General features: G+C 50.0%; 1 protein-coding gene across 2 annotated transcripts in view; it reads right to left on the reverse strand.

Annotated features, from left to right (window-relative positions):
• The window catches only part of SGSM1 (small G protein signaling modulator 1), an 87,755-nt gene that overhangs the window by 16,524 nt on the left and 47,234 nt on the right, over positions 1–23,997 (reverse strand). The window contains exons 11-20 of one of the 2 annotated variants that reach the window (XM_044921310.1): positions 23,301–23,464; positions 22,777–22,909; positions 19,274–19,438; positions 17,250–17,388; positions 14,865–14,929; positions 12,801–12,946; positions 9,118–9,246; positions 4,061–4,243; positions 2,708–2,776; positions 784–1,374 (exon numbers count right to left, since the gene is read on the reverse strand). In XM_044921310.1, coding sequence (XP_044777245.1) covers positions 784–1,374; positions 2,708–2,776; positions 4,061–4,243; positions 9,118–9,246; positions 12,801–12,946; positions 14,865–14,929; positions 17,250–17,388; positions 19,274–19,438; positions 22,777–22,909; positions 23,301–23,464 — 1,784 coding nt within the window. The remainder of the gene's footprint in view (positions 1–783; positions 1,375–2,707; positions 2,777–4,060; positions 4,244–9,117; positions 9,247–12,800; positions 12,947–14,864; positions 14,930–17,249; positions 17,389–19,273; positions 19,439–22,776; positions 22,910–23,300; positions 23,465–23,997) is intronic. The other variant, XM_044921311.1, reaches the window with a different exon arrangement.

The following is a 23,997-nucleotide window of genomic DNA, read 5'->3' on the forward strand; positions in this document are numbered from 1 at the left end:
AGTGGATGGATAGGGCTGGGAAGGTGTCACCCGTGGGGTGAGGGTGTGAGTGTGGAATGTCTGGAACTGAAGAAAAAGGAAAAAAAAAAAGATCAAGAAGTAGCAATACAAGTATGTTATTTACAGACATGAGGGTAAACAGCAGATAATTTGGGCAGAGTAGTAACCTCTACTGCCTCTGGGAGAGGTCCACGCGGGTGGGTGGGGGGCACTTCTGGTTCCCTATTTAGCCTGGTTTGTTTTGACTCTATAAACTATGGGCAAGTATATCTTAGAAATAAGTTCTTTAAAGGAAAATGGAAACACCACTCCTGGCTCAGAAAACCTCCCATTCAGCTGACATCCTTTGGCTTGGACTTTTTGGCAAGAAAGCAAGCTTGAGTATTTAAAAGTTGCTGGACTTGAGTGTGCGCCAAGATGCTCATCCTCAAGGCTGCTATTGACGGGGAGGGCTCACCACATGTCAGGCACGGAGGACCGGACTCACTAATTCTGAGCTCAAGAGAGAAGGTACCCAACTGATAGGGAAACTGAGGCTCAGAGAGATAAAGAGACATGCCTCAGCTGGGATTGAACCTGGGACGGTTTGAACTGCACAGCCTGTGATCTTGAGGTAGGATACTGTCTTCCCTCCCAAAGGGGTTTCTCCAGGGCAGCCTCTGTGCTGGGGAAAATGTAACAGACCAGAGGTCGTGCTGGGAAACTGAGGCTCATGGGACACGCCCAACCCTCCCGCAGCTGTTAGGTGAGAGAACCGAGTGGAGGAGAACCCTGGCGGCTTACAGAGTAAGTGACACCGCTGGAAGACACGGGGGACGCCTCGTTGTTGGCAGAAGTGACCACGGCCAGAGAAGCCAGGGCGGGGAAGAGACTTTCCATCTCGGGCTCTTCTGAGAGGTTGTCCTCGCTGTCCACCTGGCTGTGCTTCTCCACCTCACCGCCCCCCCAGCCCTCCATGGCAGCCCCCTCCTTCTCGGGCAGGGCCACGTCCATGCTGCCAGTGAGGGACATGAACTCGTCCATGCTCTCGTTGGCGAGGAGGTCGCTCTCCAGGCTGTCCTGCACAGCCAGCTCCTCGCGGGGGGCCTCCTCCCGGGAGGTGGTGGCCTCGCTGCTCTGCCCGTCATCCGCGCTGCTGTCCCCAGGTCGGAGCGCCAGGGGGGCGTTGCGCTGGGCGTCCATGACACTGTCTTCTGTGCTCAGGCTGGGCTCCGAGTGCTCCGAGAGGCCCGAGGAGAAGTTGTGGGAAGAGGGATGGCCAGAGTCCGGGGAGCAGGTGCCATTCACCAGGTTCCCATTGGGGATCTTGGGCTGTTTCTCCTCCAACCTGCCTTCCACCTCTACCTGCTCTACTTCGTCCACAGACTCAAACACCTGAAGGCGAGGTGCACAAAAACAGAGAGACGAGGATGTCCACTGTGGCGCGGCTTCCAGCAGCAACCTAAATCCCCATCAGCGGGGGACGGGTTCAAATATGGAACATGCACGTGGAATACTATACAGTTGGGAAAAGGGGTGGGGTGGAACCAGGTATAATATCTACTCCCATTGTAAAAATTAAAAAGTGACCTATTGCATGAAAATGCACAGAATAATCCAGAAATAAAGAAGCACTGAAATTGTCTGAGGAGGGAGTACTTGGGAATTCAAGCGGCAAGAAGCGCACCTTTCATCACACGAAATTATATGCACATAGATCTTTTAAGTAAAGAATTAGTTAAAAACATAAGGAACAGGCTAAAGACAGCATATTATATCCACGTGGGTGGCTATTACAGATCAATTTTCAAAAGTAGTTAGATATGTATGAACCACTGTGGAAAAGCCTCCAGGATACATCTCAAAGATTTATCTGTGGTTCTTTGTGTCCTGAGGGCATATCCTATTAAGGAGATAAGACCATGTTCCAAGGGGACATGAAATATTTCTTCTCTGTGTGTTTATGTCACCAATCTGATTTGCTGTTAAAATCACGTTTTTGGTTTTTAAAAATTTCGTCTAGATTCAATTGTTTTAAATTATGTAAAAAAAACTCCAAAGTTGGAACCAGGAAACAAGGGGTATTCATGGAAATGTAGCTTCTTTCCCTGTGCCCCTTCCCTGACTCCTGTAGGTAACCATTCTGATTCGTTTCTGGCTTATTCATCCATTGTTTTTGAAAATAGAAATAATATAAATATTAATATTTCCTCTTTTATGCAAAAGGTGACACAGTGTGCATATTTTGGGGGCTTTGCTTTTTTATTTAATATCCAGCGAGATGAGTTAACATTTCATTGAATAAAATGGAAAGCTGTGGGCCAACACATACGATGGCATTTATGTAGAAATTTTCAAAAATTATCAAACATTGCAATACATCCTTTACATACCGTGTACATACTTCTGTGTCTGTATAGGCAATCAGCAGGGTGACGGGACACACAGCTAAATGATGCTACTTCTAGGGAGCGCAAGTGGGGATTAGGAATGGTCAAAGCCAAATTTAGCTTTCTCTGCAATATTTTAATTATTTAGAAGGAGAAGAGATTCATGTATTACTTGTGCAATTAAAAACTCCTTAACGCCAGTATAAAAAGCTAAAGCAAACAGACCATAAGTGACCTATAGATGATGGATGTCCAGTGCCTTTACTCCAGGTTGGAGGGAGGGGGTGGATGGGGGCGAAGGGGAGGATGGGGAAGGCGCGGGGCCTCCGGAAGGTCACCTGTGTGCTGTTGCTGGAGTCACTCTGCAGGCGGACATGCTGTCGGCCGGAACTGCAGCTCTGGGAGGACTGACAGAAAAAGGGGCCGAGAAAGCAGGGGTGAGGCAGTGCATCCCAGCCCTGGGGCCCCGCCCCTCAGCTCAAGCAGGGATTCTGCAAGTGTGGTCTCATCTCTATTCCTGACTTGGGCAAGTCCTATCAGGGCCTCAGCCTCCTATCTGTACAACGAGAAGGGGGGGGGGGGGGGTCTCCCTCTGTTCCCTGGAGCCTCAGGGGCCACACAGAACCCACAGGACCCCACCTCCCACTCCTGCAACTGGAAAACCCTACCTTTAGCTGCCCTGTACTTGAGACTTCTGGCTAATATATAAGTTCAGCTCCGAGTGACTGGTTGGCACTAAGGGCCTGATTTTTTGTTATTCCCCTCTCTGTCTGCATGCTTTTGCCCTATAACTTCTAACTCCTGCCTACTCATTCGCAAGGCTGGGCCCTGTGACCTGCTTCGGCCAGGGGGATGTTAGCAACCTCGCCAGGGCAGGGGTTTAACCAGCCCTTGTGTGTATTTCCGCTTTGTCTCTTTATGATTTGCGTTCACTACAAGAAATGTGCCCAGCTCAGCCTGCTGGGGGATGAGACGGGGAGCATAAGCCGGTCACCCCAGACGTGGGAGAGAGCCCAGCGAAGATCAACAAACCTTTTAGCTGACCAGGCACTGACAGTGGGCGCAAGAGTGAGCCCAGCCAGCCCCGCTCAGAGGTGCTCGGCTGAGCCAGATCCATGCGTATACATTCAGTGCTTACTGTTAGAAGCCGCTGACTTTTGGTGGTTGCTGCTATGCTATGCAGCATGATTGCTGGCAACCCGATGAGTATACACCGCTGGGGAAGAGAATTAACTTTCTTCTCAGCTCCTTCTTTGGGCTGCTGAACTGGAGGCTCTGTGAGAGCCGAGAGGTCTGACTTGGCCACTGGAGCGTTCCTGACATTCCAGGACATTCCTGGCATGCTGGTAGGCACTCAGTGAGCATTTGCTGAATACATGAAAGTCTAGCTCTGTGCTAGGCGCTTTGCGTGCACTATCTCACGTGAGCTGCACACAAACCTCCCCTACGCAAATGGTTGTTCCCGTTTTGTAGATGTGGAAACTGAGGCCCAGAGGTAAAGGTGCTTGCTTGAGGCCTCACAGCTAGGAAATGGTGAGGCTGGATTCAAACACAGGTCTGTCAAACTCCATGGTTTGACAAACGCTAGGGGTGACGGCTCCAGACACCCAGCTGTCACCATTCCTACAATAAACGGCACAGATCCCAGCCTCTACTGCCCCCCGTGCTCCCGGATGGGTGCCGCCCATCACCTCATTGCTGATGGTGGAGTCCCGGTGCATCATCCGGTGCAGGTGGCTGTCCAGGCTGGCCCCTGACGAGCATTTAGCCAAGGCAGCCGCGTGGGACTCCCGCTCCCTCTGCCGCACGATTGCCTCACAGCCCAGCCACTCGGCCATTGTCTGTGTGTAGCACGCGTGAATCTGCTCGTCCACCTGCCGGGGCAGAGGCAAGGTCACCCCTGGGGAGAGCCAGCCCAAGACAGAAGAGGATGCTAGCTCTGGCCTGGGACCCTGAGCTCCAGAGACACCCAGCCATCATTCATGGACATCCAACGGATATTAAATGAACACCTACTATGTGCAGGGCACTGGCTAGGCCCTGGGGATACACAAACGTGTGCGAGGCTACTTCTTTCTTCCCATATTCCCTCCCTCCCTCCCTCCCTTCCTATTCATTCATTCATTCATTCATTCATTCATTCATACATTCAAGTATCTGTGGAACTTCTACTCTGCAGGCAGCGTACTAAGCCTAGGGGGTTCGGAAGGGAGAGGACTGTTTCTTTCCTTTCTTACTACCTTTTCTCCTTCCCCATTCACTCATTTACCCATAATTCGGAAGTACCCACACCGTGCTAGGTACCACACTAGGCATGGGGAAACAAGATGAGGAGGATGCCCCGCTTCATCCACTCCCTCCACACATTTACTGAGGGCCTCCCACGTGCCCGGCGCAGGGCCAGGAGCAGAGGACACAAAGATGAACAAAACTGACCTCTCCCCTGTACTCCTGCAATGGCCCTACAGAAGGATTACAGATTTCAAGCATTTTCCTTGTGGTATGTCAGCAGACTGCAGGGCAGCTTGCATTGTTCCTGATACACAGCCCAGGTAACCGAGGCTCTGAATCTGTCAGGCCTCTGGGCACAAGTGGGGGCAGACGAGCTGATCTAAGTAAGGGTGTGGAGGGGCACGAAGAAAGAGGGCAGAGAGCCTGCCCCGGGCCGGGCTGGGAGGGGTGGGGAATCCTTCAGCTATTCAGGGCTTCCAGAGATAGGCTGAGGGGCCACCCTGGCCAAAGGCCTGTCCTCCCACCCACTGACCTCCAGAAGATTCGTCCCAGCACACCTCCCCATTCCCACTGCCTTTCTAGGCTAGGTTTCCATGACCCTGCACCAGGACGACCCCAGTAGCCTCCTTCCCGGTGCCTGCTTGTCCCAGCCTGCCCCCCCAATGCATTTACCCCTCAGCAGCCTCCTCTTTGTTTCCTCCCCAGCCCCACCTCTCACCGTCACCCCCACCCTCCTGTCCTTTATGTTCCAGCCACCATACCCACCACCCACTTCCCGCCCTCCCCACACAAACCCACACAGATACACATACACACCCCACATCATGCACGAGTCTCCCCTCGGGCTTCGCTCTTGCCGGCCCCTCTTCCTAGAGGCCCTTCCTCACCCCTCTTGCCTGGAAAGCGAGCAGGTAGCCTTCTGCCTGGCAGAGGTACTTCCTATGTGCTCTTACAGCCCCTGGGTTTGCCTCCGTCTGACTCTGCACAACCCCCACTAAACTGGCAAGGACCTTGTCTAACGCACCATTGGGTCCCTGGTCCCAAGCACGGGGCCTGGCACCCCAGAACGCCGTTCCTGTTTGCCAGGAGCCCAGGAAGCAAGGGGTGAAGCATGGCGGGGGCCTCCTGCTCTTCCCGAGACGATTTTGGACAGTTCACTGGCATGGGGTCTTATCATACGGAATCACAGGGTGATTTCTATTTCTAGCTCCCCTTTAACTTTTCCGATTATGGGAAAGGTCAGTCTGGTGCTACGGTGTCCTGAACCCCTCCTATAACACTTCATAATCCCCCTTTCTGACAGTGAGGGAGCAGCCTTAGGCAGGCTACGGCATCTGTGTGGAACGGAATTATACCTTTTTGTCATATCCTATTTATGGTTTCCTTCTATTATGGCAAGTCATGTCAGTTTTCCATTGAATGCAGGGATATCAACTATCTTTTTAAATAAGCTCTACACACAGTGAGTCAACTTACTGACGAATATATCACAGCACAAGTGGTATGTGGACATGGTTTTAAGAACTTAGTATGAATAAAAGAATGTAGTCTCTCAATAATTTTGATATTGATTACATGCTGAAATGGTAATATATTGGCTATGTTGGGTTAAATAAAATATATTAGTAAAGTTAATTTCTCCTTACTGTATGGAGGTTCCTCAAAAGGTTGAAAATAGAGCTACCCTATGATCCAGCAATTGCACTACTGGGTATTTACCCCAAAGATACAAAAGTAGGGATCCGAAAGGGTACGTGCACCCCGATGTTTATAGCAGCAATGTCCACAATAGCCAAACTGTGGAAAGAGCCAAGATGTCCATCGACAGATGAATGGATAAAGAAGAGGTGGTATGTATATACAATGGAATATTATGCAGCCATCAAAAGGAATGAGATCTTGCCATTTGCAACGACGTGGATGGAACTGGAGGGTATTATGTTGAGCGAAATAAGTCAAACAGAGAAAGACATGTATCATACGACCTCACTGATAAGAGGAATTCTTAATCGCAGGAAACAAACTGAGGGTTGCTGGAGTGGGGGGTGGGGTGGGAGGGATGGGGTGACTGGGTGATAGACACTGGGGAGGGTATGTGCTCTGGTAAGCGCTGTGAATTGTGCAAGACTGTTGAATCTCAGATCTGTACCTCTGAAACAAATAATGCAATATATGTTAAGAAAAAAAAAAGAAGAAGAAGAAGGTAGCGGGAGGGGAAGAATGAAGCGGGGGAAATCGGAGGGGTAGACGAACCATGAGAGACGATGGACTCTGAAAAACAAACAGGGTTCTAGAGGGGAGGGGGGTGGGAGGATGGGTTAGCCTGGTGGTGGGTATTGAGGAGGGCACGTTCTGCATGGAGCACTGGGTGTTATGCACAAACAATGAATCATGGAACACTACATCTAAAACTAATGATGTAATGTATGGGGATTAACATAAGAATAAAAAAAATTAATTTCTCCTTGATGAAATGATGCAGACCTACACACACACACACACACACACACACACAAGAACACACGAGCTCATGCAGAAGCTGGTGAAATCCTAGTGAGGTCTGTAGTTAAGGGAGCACTATTGTGCCGATGTTAATGTCCTGGCCCTCGGTAATGGGCTACTGTTCTAGGTGATGCTTCCACTGGGGAAAGCCGAATGATGGGTACGGCAGGGCCTCTTTTTTATAGCTTTTGCCACTTCTCATGAACTTACCATTTTTAAAAGTATTTGTGGGCATCTGTTTCTTTCCGTTTTTCAAAACAGGACTACTAAAACATTAACTGAACATTTAAGATATCAGCTGAAGGTGACTCATTGCAGGGTGGTATCAGATCAACGGAACAGAATGGAGAATCCACACTAATATGCCCAACTGATTGCTGACAGGGGCACAAACAATTCACTGGAGGAAGGACAGCCTTTCTGTCGAATGGTGCTGGAGCCACGGGACATCACAGGCCAAAAAATGAACCTTGACCTAAACCACTCACTGTATACGAAAATGAACTCAAAACGGATCACAGACTTAAACGTAACACGCACTCACCGTATACGAAAATGAACTCAAAACGGATCACAGACTTAAACGTAACACGCACTCACCGTATACAAAAATGAACTCAAAATGGATCACAGACTTAAACGTAACACGTACAACTGTAAAACTCTGAGAAAAGAAACATAGGAGAAAATCTTTGGGATCCAAAGGCTCTTAGACTTAGACTCGACACAAAACATTCTTAGACTCGACACAAAAAGCACAATGTATATAGGAAACATTGATAAACTGAACGTCACCAAAGATTTAGAAATTTGTTCTGCAAAAGATCCCATTAAGAGGATGAAAAGACAAGACACAGACTGGGAGAAAATATTTGCAAACCATTTATCCAACAGAGAAGGAATATCTAGAGTACATAAAGAACTCCCAAATCCAACAGTAAAAACCCAAACAATTCAGCTAGAGAAACACCATGAGCAGACACTTCACCAAAGACAGGTGGCAAGTAAGTGTGTGCAAAGATGTTCAATATCACTGGCCATTTGGGAAATGCCAATTAAAACCACAGTGGAACATCATTTACACCTGCCTGAGTGGCTAACATAAAAAAAAAAAAAAAAAGCAATAAGACCAAAACGCCAGGGAGGATGCAGGTGTGGATCACTCGGATATTGCTGGTGGGAACAGAAATTGTTCAGCCGCTGCAAAAGCTTGACAGTTTCTTCCAAAACTAAGCATGCATACCGTATGTCTCAGCAGTTGTACTCTTGAGCATTTAATGATGACTTATGCTCCCATGAAAACACGAATGTTCACTGCTGTTTTGTAATAGCCCTAACCGGGAAACAGCCCACCTGCCCACCAACAGGTGGATAGTCAAACTGGGATGCACCCAGGCCATGGAACACCATAGAACTCCTGGCCATGGAAAGGACAGACTGCCAGAGGATTACGCTCAGTGAAAAAGTCAATCCCAAAAGGTTACATACTACATGATTCCATTTGTACAACATTGTCGAAAAGACAAAATTGCAGAAATAAAGAATAGACTGGTGGTTGCCAAGTGTTCGGCTGGGAGGTGTGGCTAAAAAAGGGTAACAGGAGGACCCTGGTAGCACTGGAAATGTTCAGTATGTTGACTGTGGTGGTGATACACACCACACACACACACATACACACACACACACACGAATGTCAATGCCTGGTTGTGATATTGTATTATACTTTTTTAAGATGCTACCATTGGGAGAAATTGGATAAAGGATACATGAGATTCTTCTGCATTATTTCTTGTAACTCTGTGAATCTACAATTATGTCCCAAAATAAAATTTTAAATAATGGTATCTGTGCCTTGTATTGTATTTCTACTGGACAGCCCTGCCCCAGAGCTTCCTGGCTCCCCCATGTTCCCCTGTCCCATCTTGGTCCAGCATGAAACCAGAGCACCCCCAGCCCCACAGTACCTGGCTCCTTTTGTTGCCAAAGACCCCACTGCCCATCAGGGGCAACCAACCTCCTTCCTCTCTGTCTCTGTCATCCCGAACTGGTAGTGGCCCAGGAGGAAGGGCCACACGGCCTTGCGGATCTCCGGCTGGATGCCCCCATAGTAGACGAGGCGTAGCAGCTCCTGCTCCTCGTAACTCTGTGGTAGGTGGGAGGAAGTAAAGGGTTTGGTCAACAGAAAACCAGAAGGAGGGCTCTGTGAGCTGGCAGTCCCACTTCTCAGACGTGGCCTTTAGAGATCACGGTGTGAATAAGCAAAGCCGTGTGTACCGGGATATCCATCCTGGCATCATATGGGAAAACCCCCAACTACCCGCCGATGGGAATACCAGCAAAGAGAAGAAAGGGCAGGAGGTTCATCCATGAACACTTACACAAAAAGATGTTCAAAGTGTATTGTTAAGTGGGAAAAAAACCAAGATGCGGAACGTATCTAGTGTGAACCCATTTTTTGCAAAAAACCCGAAAGGTCAGTATAGAATGAGTTAACATTTCTACTTAATTTTTAGTCAGTTTTGTGCATTATGTTGATATGGCAACATTATCTCAAAGTTATTAATCTTGACTCAGCTCAAAGAAAATTGTTTAAAAGCAAATCAATCCAAAATGAACATTTCCAGCTGGTTCTTCATGCACTAATAACTTCTGTGCACACTACGATGACTTTAACAACTGTTTGCTGTACTGTCCAATAGATTTGCCCTCTTTTTAAAAATTCATTTTCAGGCAAAGGCTTTGCAGTTATAATTAGTCACGCTGGGCGACCAGCAGGTTCTATCTGTTCGTGTGTGTGTGTGTGTGTGTGTGTGTGTGTGTGTGTGTTTGTGTATGGAAAGTATCAATGACTCCTAGAAAGTTACTCTGAAGGGTAGTGGGGTTGTTTCCTCCTCTCTCTTAACATTCCAAAATTACAAGCATATTTCACATTTTTTAAAGTAAGCTCAATGCCCAATGTGGGGCTCAAACTCACAACCCTGAGATCAAGAGTCGCATGCTCTACTGACTGAGCCAGCCAGGCGTCCCACTGATTTTACATCTTAATGCTCATCTTAGATGTACCTGACGACAATGGCAAAACCAGCCACTCTTTTGTCTTTGTTGGAAATTTTAATTTGTATTCTGCAGACAGCTTTGTCAAAGCTGTTTAAAAATCAGAGAACTATTTGTGGCTGAGGCTGTAAACTCTTCATCAAAAATCCACCTGCTTGGGTCCTGGAGCCCACAGCTGGACTCCATTTCCCAGCCTCTCTTGCAGTAAGGGGTGGCCATGTGACAAGGTACCGGCCAATGTGATGTGACAGGATGTGATATAAGCCATTTCCTGGCCAGGGCTTTGAAGAAGCAGGTGTATTCCCTTCAGACTCTCCATTTCCCCTCTGCTGCCTGGAGGCAGATGACCATGCGGCTCTGGAGGATGGTGGGGCCACGAGACCCCTGAACCTCTGGAGGGAGAACAGATGCCCACTCACCAGGAATGCCCACCTAGGACTCCTCAGTAATCAAGAAATACACCCCATGATGTCAAGCAACTGAAAAAGTGTGGACTATTTGTTACTGTGGCTCAGTGCACCCTAATACAACAATGCAACCAAGAAAGGTAAAAATATGGCCGGTTTGTGAAAGGGTTGCAAAAGTGTTAGACGAAAAATATTCATTTTTGACTGATTTATTTTTTCAACCAACTTGTCCCTAGACTAGTACCTCCCAAATTGGGGAGATCACTAGAAGCATTTGGGGAACTTTCAAAAAATATAAATTCTTGGGCTCCACTCCCAGAGATGCTAAATCAGTAATGCTGGAGTGGAGCCCAGAAGTCTATAAGTCTTTTTGAATTCCTCAGGAAATGTGCACTCTCCCAGGCTGCCGGGGATTATGAACACTATGACTTTTTTTCTGAGAAAGTAAGTTCGTATATCTATTTAAATTTTAAATGCATAGCAATTTAATTTCTAGGAATCTACCCCTGAATAAAAGCACTGGTCAGAATGATATGTGCTTATAAAGATGTTGACTGAAGCATTGTTTGAAATAATTTTTAAAAAGAGAAAGAGCCCAATTGTCTATCATTAGGGGAAGATTTGAATAAATTATGGGCTACTCATCTGTCAGGTGTTAAGGTGCTAGCATTCAGTATTTCACCTAGAGATCTGAAAGATGCCTTTGATATAAAATGAAGTTGTTGCTTAAAATACACACATAATTGAAAAAAAAAAGAATTACAGAGGTATCTATGTAGGCATACCTATGAACGTATAAGCACAGGAAATATATGGCAGGGTCTCTACATAACTGACACTGTTCATTAACTCAGGGGATCAAAACGAGAGCTCTGTGGCAGAAAGAAGGTATCTAAACAATTTTTGTCCTATACACCTGCATTCTTCATTGTTTGAATTGTCACAGTCAGTAGGCATTCCTCCTGTCGTTTAGAAAAACAGCTAGTTTTGGCAAAAAAAAAAAAAAAAAAAAAAAAGTTAAAAAACCCTTCTGTTTGTCCAGGTTTGGGAAACAGTTTGTTTTTCCCAGAGTCCCCCAGCATTCCCAAATTAATACACACAACAGCACCTTTCCCCGGCGTGGGGAAGCCAAGCCAACCCAGGTGCTTACCAGCCTGGCCCTCCCCAGGGCCTGGGTGGGAAGGCACCGCGTTCATCCTGCGTGGAGGAATCAGGTTATTTCTTCTGAATGCCTGCTCCTGGTGGCGGTTAGACTGGTGTCTATCAAAATGGATTCTGCTTTCCACACCAGCCATGGGAGGTACTTTTCCAATAAAGGTACCTTGTGGCCCCATACATTTGAGGGACTGTTCCATATGCTCTCCCACCCCCAGCCACCCCCAGTTTCTTGAGGGCGACAAGCATATCAGCCTAGGCAAGGTTCTAGGAAGTTCTGCAGGATACAGAAAAGTTGACTCATCTTGTTTCCCACTTTGACCAGGACACTTTTTTCAAATGTAAACATCTTCCTTGTGGGGACATTTGCCTTCTGATAAGAAAATCTGGGCGCCTGGGTGGCTTAGTCGTTAAGTGTCTGCCTTCGGCTCGGGTCATGGTCCCGGGGTCCTGGGATCGAGCCCCGCATCGGGCTCCCTGCTCCGCGGGAAGCCTGCTTCTCCCTCTCCCACTCCCACTGCTTGTGTTCCCTCTCTCGCTGCCTCTCTCTGTCAAATAAATAAATAAAGTCTTTATAAAAAAAAAAAAAAAGAAAATCTTACAAATCTGTCTCCAGGTGGAATATCTAACGCGAGGATTCTCAGGCCTGAGGCACAGATGGGAGAGTTCTGCAGGATGGTGGCTTTTCTTGTCCCAGCTGCCTCCTCTGACTTAGCTACTTTTGTCATTCTAAGTAGTTCAACTGCACTGTTAAGTCCCTTCCTGCTGAGGACTCACAGTACCTCCAGCAGCACTGAGCATACAGCTGGTGCTTAATAAATGCTTGGTGACTGATTCATTTTTACTCCTTCTAGACGATCATGGGTACTTTCCATCCTCCTTGATCCTCAACCCCTATGGGCAGAAGCAGGCTGTGGGTCTTGGGACTCTCAAGAAGGGAGGGGCCTTTGGGTTGTGTACGCAGAACCCAAAGGTGTCGTAACAGCCTCGAGTCCCCGTAAGCAGGTGGGTCTATTGCTCAGATGACCAGATGGTCCCCCAAGCTCTGCCCCACCACAGGCTGAGCCAGGCCAAGGCTTACTGTGCTGTCCTGAAGGTACCGCTCCCAGATCCTGGCCGTCAGCCCGTGCCCAGCATCACAGGGCAAGTCCGGAGACACGATCATGTGATTGACCAGGGCTGACAGGTGGGTCCTCACGGTGGACAGGTGTCTGCAGTAGGCAAGCCCTGGAGAGGGAGGGAGGGAAGCCATCATCCACCATCCAACCTACCTTGCCTTGTCTCACGGATCTCAAAGCACTGCCCTGCCTGCAACCCTCGTGAACCCTCATGACCTAGAAAATCCCATCATCCCTCTCTTCCAGACGAGGAATGGGGCTCCGAGGGGCAAAATCCCTTGCTGGCTTGACCACTTAATAGTTGTGTGAGCCTGGGGACGTCCAATCACCTTTCTCAGCCTGGGCCAGGGTGACATTACCTCTTCTGCCAGAAGCCAAGGCATTTAATCCATGGGCAGGAGGCAGTAAGTGACCCCACAGGCTCACTGTGCCTCTGGGTGCCTCCAACCCATCCCAAGAGAGACGGAGGATGGCAGAGGTGGACGACTTGTGTTCAAAGTGCAGCCGGATAAAGAAGGCCCTGGGAGATGCACCTGGTTTGCTTTCAAAGATGGCCCTGCATTCTTAAAGGAATGCCTGCCAACCTGCTGCCCTTCAGCTGGGCACATGGAGGGCACAGTGCCTGGTACATGGGAGATACTCAGCAAATGCTGGCCTGTGTCTGCTCTGTGCCCCCTCCCTCTGGCTCTCCCTTATCAACTCCTAGAGAGGACCCTGGGCCTTCCGGAGCCCGAGGACTGGCCCCTACCAGCAATGAGGAGGATGAGGGAGAAGAGGAAAAGGAGGGGGAGGAGGGAGAGGAGGGAGAGGAGGGAGAGGAGGGAGAGGGAGAAGAGGAAGAAATGGCTAACACTTACACAAGCACATACTACGTGCCAGGGAGCTGCCCAGAGCTCACATACTTAACTCACTAAATTCTCATGACAACCATATAAAACAGGTACTCCTACCTTCTCCATCTTATAGATGGGGATACTGAGGCACAGACTGCTTCTGTCTCTTGCCCAGGTCACACTGCTAGGAAGTGCAGAGTTGGTATTTGAACCCAAGCTGCATAGCGCCAGAACCCGGGCTCTCAACCACCATCAGGGATGAGCCATTGAATGCGATAACACTCTTCAAGATCCATCTCGACCCCCCCAACCCATCCTCCAGGAAGCTCTTCCATTTGGGTCCCATAAATACGCATCCAGGGCCTGCTCCACGCCAGGCCCTGCATTAGGCACCGGGGATGGGTGATAACAGGCAAAAACCTTGACCTTGGGAGCCCACGCTCCCCCTGTCTCTCCAGTCACTCGGGCACATGGCCAGCACTGCTATTCTGCAGGCCCACGCAGGATACATTAACACTTTTCTAGAATCCCTGACATACTGTCTCCCCCATCTAGGCTGGGAGGCGGGGAAAATAAAACGTGCTAAGAATCAACACAGCAGAGTGAAAAACAACAGCAGCAGCAGCAGCCTTTGGGTCAGGCAGGCCTAGGTTTGAGTCCCAGCTCTGTCCTGTATTAGCTGTGTGACCTTGGACAAGTTATTTTGCCTCCTTGTGCCTTAGTTTCCCCATGTGTTAAATGGAAATAATCAGAATACCTGTATTTAAGTTTTAATTTTTAACTTCTCCTTACTCTTCTGCTTCTGCCCATAGGTGAGGGGAGCCGACTTGTACTGAGCACCCATGACATGTAACGCCAGGTGCCAGGGGCTTTATACATGCTTCTCATTTAATTCTGAGAACAAACCCTCCTAGGTGGGCACCGAGGATGCAATGGTGACTAACCACAGCCCTGCTACCGAGGAGCCCCGTCGTTGGCTGTCCTCTCTGAGAGCCCAGAGATAAAATTTATGCCCAGTCTCTGGTTGAGGAAGTTCAGGCTCCGAGAAGTCCGCGTAACTTCACTAACACTAGACACATCTGAGCTGAGGTTCCCGTGCCAGAGCCAGGCTCCTTCCCCCAATGCAGAGGCCATACAACAGGCATTCGAGAAACGCGCCCGTAGACCACAATGGCAAATGAGGCCGATACGCACATCCATAGAAGGCTCTGGAAAGGATCTGGTACTTCATGTTGTCACAGAGGAGCTTCAGCGGGGCCCTGCAGGTAGAGGAAGAGAGGATACTTAGAAAAGACCATACAGAGCCCACGTTTGCTGGAGGAGCTCAGCTCGTTACCTGTAGGGGGCAGATTAAAACCAGCCAGCCAAGGGGACTCTGGGGGCACTACTGTTTCTACCCATACCGCCACTTCTCCTATCAGCTTTGGGGTCACTCTCTCCCCAGCTCTCTGAGGTTTGGATGGGGCTGATTCGACCCAGTACAGGACTCAGGCTAGAGTCACAGGCACTGGGTAAGAGGCGGCCACGTGATCCAACCTGAGCCAAGGAGAATGAGCCCCAGACTCATTTTGTTGGAACTCCAGGGAAATTCACACTCTTCTCTCTGCTCGAGGTCCTAAGCCAGAGGGATGTAGGGCGGCGGCTGCTGGGATCCAGTTCTGCCCCTGCATAGGAACGGCCTGCCCGAGAATGAAAGTATCACGGTGGCAGTCAGAGGCAAGGGCTGAACAAACAGAGATTTGTGTTCTGAGCGTCTGGAGCCAACGGTGCCTGAAGTCATCACACCTCTAGACTCCTCAGTTCTGTCGAGATTTTCTTTTGTATTTGAACCAGTCTGAAGTGGGTTTCTGTCACTTGCACAAAGAGTTCGGACTTCCAAAGTGAGCCAGCTAAACCAAACTGAGCCGAACCGGGACTCAGAGTCTGGCTGACTGCGAGGTAGGTGATGCCTCAGAGCTTCTTCTTGAGTGGGAATTTGCAGGGGGGGCGCTGTTTTGGCTGAAAGAGGAGAGGGGAAAAAGGCCCCAGCACTGTTGGGGAAATCAAGGACTGCTGATGGGAGTGCTCTGCATCCTTGCAGAGAGCAGAGTGGAGGAATATCTGCATATTTTTTTCTCAGGACATCCTGGGGACACCCAGGAAATCTCAAAAAGACAAGAAGGAGGCATGGCTAAAGTACTCCAGTTACACACATGGAGGCATTAAACATTAAAATCACCCTCATTGTGCCCTCAGGTTGGTGGGGCTCAGGCTTGCTCAGTTCACCTAAGAACAGCATAACACAGCTGTCCCACAGTAGACTTGGCCATTTGAAAGGTGGCGAGCTCCCCGTCACTACAGGTGTGTAAGCAGATGCCATGAGAGGGGATACTAGGTTAGAACAGCGTTTTTCAATGGCCCATGGACCACAGCCCAAGAATCACTTGGAATTTCTCCAATGTGCAGATTCCTGGGCCCCGCACAGACCTACTCAATCAGGACCCCTAAGGAAGTTGTCTCGGAACCAGTGTCACCTCCCCCCAGTGATTCTGATGCACACAGACATGAGAGACTCTCTGGTTACAAGAGTGCTTCTCAAACTGAAAAGTGTGCACATGATCTTAGGATCCTGTTAAATGCAGATTCTGCTTCTGTACCACGTGCTGAAAGGCAGGCCTTAGATGACTGCAAAAATGTGATGTCAGCTCCCACCCCTTAAGCTCCTATGGCTGAAGACTGGACCACCCACTGGGCCAGAGGCCCAGCATGGAAAAAGGGATTCCATTATCCCCAGCCAGGCCACGTGGCATCAGCTGAGAAACAAGACGAGTCCTATTATTGCACTGAGTAGCCCTGAAGACACACGAGATCTATGGGCCAGGAAAGAGATGATCTGGGGATCGAACTTTATCCAATAAAATAAGAAGCGTCACTTACTGAGCATTGCCAGGTGCTGGGTCCCACCTGCTGGCCATGTTAAACCAGTATCTGATTTGTCCATACGATAGCTATACAAAGCAAGCATTTGTATTCCCATTCGGCAGAGGAGCAAACTGAGGCACGTGTGGTTGGCAGTGAGTAGTATTTCTAGTTTCTGCCTTCCAGGAGCATGATAGGACTGCGCTTCATGGCCTGTGGTGGATGGGGTCAATGAGGCGTGAGCAGAAAGAGTATGTGCTGCATTCAGGGTGGAGCATTTGTCGTCCAGGCGCCCCAGAGCTGCCTTTCCCTCTTTCACTGCGACTGGGAATATTCGAGATGGTGTGGCTCCATCAGCCAGGCCCTTTAATGTGGAGCAAGCAGAGCCCCCAGCCGACCCACGATAGACACACAGTATGCACGATGAATCAACCTTTGTTGTACTGAGCCACTGAGATTTCAGGACTGTTTGTTACTGCAACATAACCTTGGTTATCCTGACTGATACATGGAAGGAAGCTCCTATAGCTAGGACTTCACAAGGCTAGGATTTAACCCAGACCTCGATGATTCCATAGCTTATGTTCCTCCTCTGAATTCAGTGCTGGGCAAGAAATGGGCATCTATAAATCTTTGGCAAATCCTTCCATACCCTCCGCCCACAGATTAAGCCCCTCATACCTCTCATGGTTGCACCCATTGGATGAGCCACCATCAGCCAAGCCACTCTGTGAACAGGATGAGCAGGAGGACTTCCGGGGGCTGGGTTGCCATAGGGGCGGTAGGTTGCTCACGGAGACATCCATCAGGTCCTGGGGGACTGTGATGGACACGAGGGATGGAGCAAGAGCCCCGGTTAAGCCTATGTGGGTCACAGAAACCTCATCCCAAAGCAAGCAGCTCGCCCCTAGGCCAGCACAGGGACAGGGAAAGACCCTGAATGTGATAGTCGGAGACAGCGACCCCAATCATTATCTGACCCAGACCTATGAGCCCACCTGATCCAGTGAAAGCCACCACCAAGATCTGGGGCCCTCAGCAGACAGGCAGAGCTGATGACAGCTGAAGAGAGAGGGAGAAGTGGGGCATGGGGGGAAAGAGAGAGAGAGAGAGAGACAAGAGCCAAGGAAAGAGACCCAGTCCCAGAGCAGGAGGCCGAGCCTCACCATGTTGTCATTCAAGTGTCCTCACAGGAGGCTGACAAGAAGGAAGAGGAGCCTGCTGGGGGCTTCTGGGGAAGGTTGATGGTCCTGAGTCCCCAGAGATAGACTCTCTGGGAGAGAGAGTCTCTAGTGGGGAGACAGAAGGGAGCCTAACTCAACACATGAGGCAGGGCACCCAAGGGCAAGGGACTCAATGGAGTTCCTGCTGATGAGGCCACCTGCACCGTCCATCATCCTGAGCCATATGGCTCTTCCACCAACGGGTCTCAAGCAGGTGGGCGACTGCCACCCAGAATCATGCGGCGGGGGAGAGGGGCGCTTGTTAAAAAGCCATATGCCTGTATCCCACCCCCAACCTCCTGGAGATACAGGCCTTAAGTCTGTACAGCAAAAAACAATCCTGATAACAGCAGCACGTTCGAGAACCAAGAGGGCATGACCAATCTCCTAACACGCGTACTGGTGACTCCTGATCACGGGCTCCCAGGATACAGCACTTAGAGTTTCCCTCACTGCCTTCTCTCCCAGCTCCATGGAAACCGCCCCGTCTGCAGAGCTGCAGGACAAACACAACGGTGACTCACACATTACACAATTTCTGCTGTTAACTTCCTAGCCTCTTGGCAGTTGCAGACAGGTGCAAAAATTTTATTTTCTCCAGGACAGGGCTCGGTAAACATTTTCCGTCACGGGCCAGGCAGTAAACATTTTAGGGTTTGTGAACCACTTGGCCGTGATCATAAACCACTCAACTTTGCCGTCAGAATGCAAAAGAGCCATCCACAAGATGCAAACACATGAGCACGGCTATGTTCCAATAAAACTTTATTTATGGACACTGAAATCTGAGTTTCATATCATTTTTCACAGGTTGCAAATATTACTCTGCTTTGGATTTTTGTCAATCACGAGATTGACGGTAAACGGTAAAAACCGTTCTTAGCTCATGGGTAGTACTGAATGCGGTTGGCTCCGGCCCGTGGGCCCTAGGTTGCCAAGCCCTGACCTAGGAGATTGAGAAGGGTGCACATCTGCCCCATAGGCCATCCCCCCTCAAGGATGACTGGCAATCCCTGGCCTGTTCCCTCGGGCTGCAAGGTGGGGAGAGTTGTGGACCCAGGGCCACTTGTCATCAGAGCTCAGGGGCTGACAGGGGCAGCCCTACCCACGGATAATGCAGAAAGCTCTTCCCCAAGCTGACTCACTGATGAGCTGGCCAAGAAAGACCAGTGAGCCCCTGTAAAATGTTCTAGAAAAGCATCCCCAGTTCTCCGCCAATCTCAGGGAAGCACTGATAGGTTTCAGCAAGGTGCGGCCAGTATGCCTTGGCCCCAGCCCCTCACACTCCACCGGCATCACCAGTGGACCCCTTCCTTACGGATCCCACAACACTCTAAGCTGCATCCTGCCACGTGGAGGCTGGACAGCGTGAGGGCATCGTTTGTCTCCCACTTCCCTCGCCCGGGGGACCAAGACTCAAATGACAACATGGCAGAGGTGGCCAGCACCCAGCCCCAGGCGTGGGAGGAGCCCAGACGTTACTGGGGGGCTGTAGCTTCAGGCCCGGCCTGGGGAAGGTGGCGTCCCATCTGGCTCGCGCCCACTGACCGCCCCTGGCCACCACCAGCACGGACCGGCCGGCAGGAACCACCGTCCAGGCGGGGCTCTCCGAGTCGGGGGCAGTGCTGCCCAGGGAGTCAGGAGCAACTTGAGACAAAAAACAAAAAGCACCAGTGAAATGAAATGTCTGGGGTGGGCAGAACACTGAAACAGCCAAGGAACCCACTCCTCGGGGCTTTACCTCTCCTCTGCCCAGTTCTGCCCAGCTCCCATGTACTGTGTTGGCTTCGAGGAAGAAAGAATGCCTGATGTTTATAAAATGCCCTACTATGTGCTGGCTGCTATGCAGGCATGGGATTGCTTTATCATCCTACCCCGTAGGGGATGCACCTCTTCTCCCATTCTGCAGAAGGGGAAACTGAGGCTCAGAATGACAACAGTACTTAACCACCCACAGCCCCAGTAGGTGGTATTTGGCATTAACAGCTCTTTCTGACCAAGGTCCCCTTTCTCTTTCCGCTATCATTTACTGAGAGCAAGTACTACTATTCTCCCCTTTCACAGATTTGGAAACTGAAGCGCAGATGTAAGCATCATGCCCAAGACCACCCAGCGAACAAACAGTGGAGCTGGGATTCCGACCCAGGGCATCAGACCCCAAGACCTTATTCATACTCTCCTGACTGATATCCCCGCAACATCATCCATGCTCTAAGTAGACCAGCAGTTCTCAACTGGGGCAATTCTGGCCCCTCAAGGACATTTGGCGATGTCTGGAGACATTTTTTTGTCATGATAACCTGAGAATTTGCTAGACGTAACTGGAATCTATCCAGTGGGTAGAGGCCAGGGATGCTGCTTACCTTCCTATAATGCACAAGACACCCCCCCACCAAACACACAATTATTCAGTCCAATATGTCAACCCTGCCCTAGACCAGCTCTGTTCAGTAGGAATCCACCCTGAGCCACATGTTTAATTTAGAAGTTTCTAGTAGCCACACTAAAAGGGGGAAAAGAAACAGATGAAATCAATTTCAACAATATATTCTGTTTAACCCAGTGTATCCCTAATGTTACCATTTTAACATAGAGTCAATATAAAATTACTGGTGAGATTTTTTTGCATTCTTTTCTGTTGTTGCTCCAAAATCTTCAGAATGCAGTGTGTCTTTTACACTTAATGCACATCTCCATTCGAACTCGCTGCATTTCAAGTGCTGGGGAGCCGCACACGGCTCACGCCTACCACGCCAGATGGTACAGACAGTCCCGGCAACGCAGGAGTCTGAAAATGCCCTCCTCTGACTCTGAACCTGTCTCCATGTTTCAGAACTTGTCTCTGCCTCTGTGCACAAGGACCAGGTGGTGAAGACAGAGGCAAGAAGACACGGAGAGGGAGTTTAGAACCGTTTATGGCCCCATCATCCCTCCCCACAGGGCCAAAGTCTTCTCTCTTATTACTTAAAGCAGGCATCTGCAAACTTTGTCTATAAAGGGCCAGATAGTAAATATTTTTGGCTTTGTGAGCCACATGGTCTCTGTCACAATCCCACTCCGTTGCTATGGTGTGAAAGCAGCCACACACAATATGGATAGGAATGGGCGTGGCTGTGTTCCAATAAAACTTTATTTACAAAAATAGGCAGTGGGCCAAATTTGGACCACAGGAAGGAGTTTGCCCATTTCTGATTTAGACACTTCTTCAGAAAGGACTTCCTTGTTCTCAAAGATGAAAACCATACACGATTGTGTTAAGCTCTGTGGGGCTCAGGCCCCTAAAAAAAATCAACCAAGGATGGATGGGGCACCACTGCCATGTGGGCTGAATCTGAGCTTGGGGATGAAGCGGGTGAAACCACAATATCCCCACATCCGGGTCAAAACAATCCACCAGGAGTGGTTGTGAGAGGCAGTCTCTGGAGCCAGGGCACCCGGGTTTAAATTCCAACCACACTGCGGATGAGCTGTGCCACTCTGGGCCAGTTTCTTAACCTTTCTGTGCCTTGATCTCCTCTTCTGAAAAACGGGGGTTGGTGAGGACACTGGCACCTCCCTAGGAGGGCGGTGGTGAGGATTAAATTAGTTACAACTTTGGAGAGACAAAGGCGGGCTTGGCACACAGTAGCACTTCACACGTGGTACCTATTACTCACTGAGCATCCGTCAAGCATTTCACATTAGGTGACTGACACATCATCACACTGACTCCTCAGAATAGGATCCTGGCTGGGGAGGTGCTGTGCTCCCCATTCTACAGACAAGGAAATGAGGTCTGGAGAGGGCAAGTCACTTGGCCACACTGCAGGGGCAGAGGTGAACGCAGGGATGTGCGCTTTTCTCAACTGAGGGCGATTTTGCTCCCAGACGGCACCTGGCAGCGCCTGGAGACATTTCTGGTTGTCACCACTTGGTGGCGAGGGTGGGGGCAGATCTGCTACTTGGCGGTTAGCTGGGGGAGACCCGGGATGCTGCCTGACATTCTACAAGCCGCCAAGCCTGCCCCGCACCCCTGATCCAATTCAGCGGGGGATGAGAGCCGGAGCATGAACTGGCCTGGCACGGTTAGCCCACCCTTGCCAGGAGGACATCTGCTTTCAAGAGAGTCTCTTGGGGCCCGGCTGTGGTCACTAAAGCAAGGGGAGGCTCAGAGCCGTTATCCATCAAATGGAACAACAGGGCCGCCAAAGGTTAAATAAAATGGGGTGGACAGAACGAACCTACAGCTTAATATTGCACTGTTGAACAGACATCCATACGGTGCCTAATAAATGCCAGGCCTCTTTTGGAGAACTTTGCAAAGATTAGCTCATTCAACCCTCACGATGACCCCGTGGTAATGACGACCGTGACAGCAACAGCCTGCGTTAACCAAGCATCTACACCAGGGCAGCTGCGGTGCAAAGTGCTGGACGTACACGTAGCGTCCCGTGTGCCGCCTCCAGTGCTTTGCTTCCCCTCCGCAGTTTTCACGGTCATTTACTGAGGGCCTACTGTGTGCGGGACTTTATGCTACAGACTTGACGTTGGTCAGCTCTTTATCTCATCAAATCCTGACAATATAGCTAAGTAAAAGAATAACAGTGTGATAGCGACTAAAATGTACGTGTTCTGTGCCAAGAGCCTTATCTCATTTAATCCCCACAAGGGCCCTATGACGCTGGTGCTGTGAACATCCCCATTTTGCAGATGGGGAAACCAAGACACAGAGGGTGAAGTGACCTGCCCCTCTGGACCAGGATTCCAGAGGCCACGGCCAGTACCCCAGGCCACCTCCTGGTCAGGTGCATCTTTATTAAGCCAAGTAGCACGTGGTTCTCATTTGGGGGGAACCGAGACACTAACTTCCTGGTTTCAGGTCCTCCCCCTGCCCCCCCATTGGCCCCAGAGTCCAGACCACTTGTCTTCTAATCCCAGACACCTGGAATCATTTTCATAAGCAGCTAACCGGTGGATCCAGGGGGCCCAGAGATGGGGCAGCTTACCAAATTCAGACTGCATGCCGGGGTAGATGATCCTGAACACGTAATCTGTGGCCTCGTCGTCTTCCTTATCTGAAGACGTGGACTCGGCGGAACCCTGAGGGCTTCGCTTGCGCAGTTTGGGAAATACTTTGCCCTGAAAGAACGTGTCCCATTGCATAGTCCTTGGGATACACCTGTCCCCACAATCTGCACAGCCTGAGCGTTTCAGTGGGGTATGTATGTGCTCACAAAGCCATGTAAGGATCCACACTTCCCAGGATGACCACTCCCCAGGCGCCTGGGTGGCTCAGTCGGTTAAGCATCTGCCTCTTGATTTCGGCTCAGGTCATGATCTCAGTGTTGGGAGATTGAGCCCCGAGTTTCGGGCTCCACGCTAGGCTGGGGGGGGATTCTCCCTCTCACCTGCCCCTTCCCCACCCCACTTGTGCACGTGCACATGCTCCTCTCTCTCTCTTAAAAAAAAATGTACACTCCCCATGGCTGATCCCCACTCCAGCCTCCCTGGGTCCCCTGCGATCACTCACCTTTCCCCGCTGAGACCAGAGTGGAGGGTCCAGCTGCCCATGAGGGAGCAGCCCATTTTCCAGGCATGAGAGGAACTGCAGGAGGTGCCCTCCCTTGGGGAAGCGGAAGGGCGGCCTCTGGATCCCGTCCTGGCTGACCAGCACCACTGTCCCGCCGCTGTCCACTGCCACCATGACCCAGCCAGAGAAGACCCAGCAGGAAGTCACTATGAGGCATGGGGATGGGGCCCTCCCGGCACACACATCCCCCCAGGCATGCCAAGCCAGACCCACGGACCTGCTCCAAGACTCTGGGAAAGGCCTGGGCAGAAGGTCAGGGGCAGTTTTTACCTCCCCTGAGCCTATTAAATCCCACCTGCCATGGTCGCTGACCGGGCAGTACAGGACTTGGTCCGGAAGAGTATGGTTGGCCCCCGTGAAGTCACCCACCAAAGGGAAATGATGTCCCTAAACATCCGATGTCCCTCAAGCACGCTCTACGAATCAACCTGACCTATTTTTGTATGGAGGCTTTCAGACCTATCGCTACTCAGGGCAGTATCTGACTTGCTGGCACGTATTGAGCACTTACTGTATGTAAGCACAGCACATTAAAGGCAGTGTCTTATTGGAATACTCAAAATAGACCTATGAGGTTTATCTATTATTGTCTATTTTACAAATGATGGAGCCAAGGCTCAGAGAGGCTACGTAATTT

This window comes from Neomonachus schauinslandi, chromosome 14 (genome assembly GCF_002201575.2).
Source record: "Neomonachus schauinslandi chromosome 14, ASM220157v2, whole genome shotgun sequence".
Classification (NCBI taxonomy): Eukaryota; Metazoa; Chordata; class Mammalia; order Carnivora; family Phocidae; genus Neomonachus; species Neomonachus schauinslandi.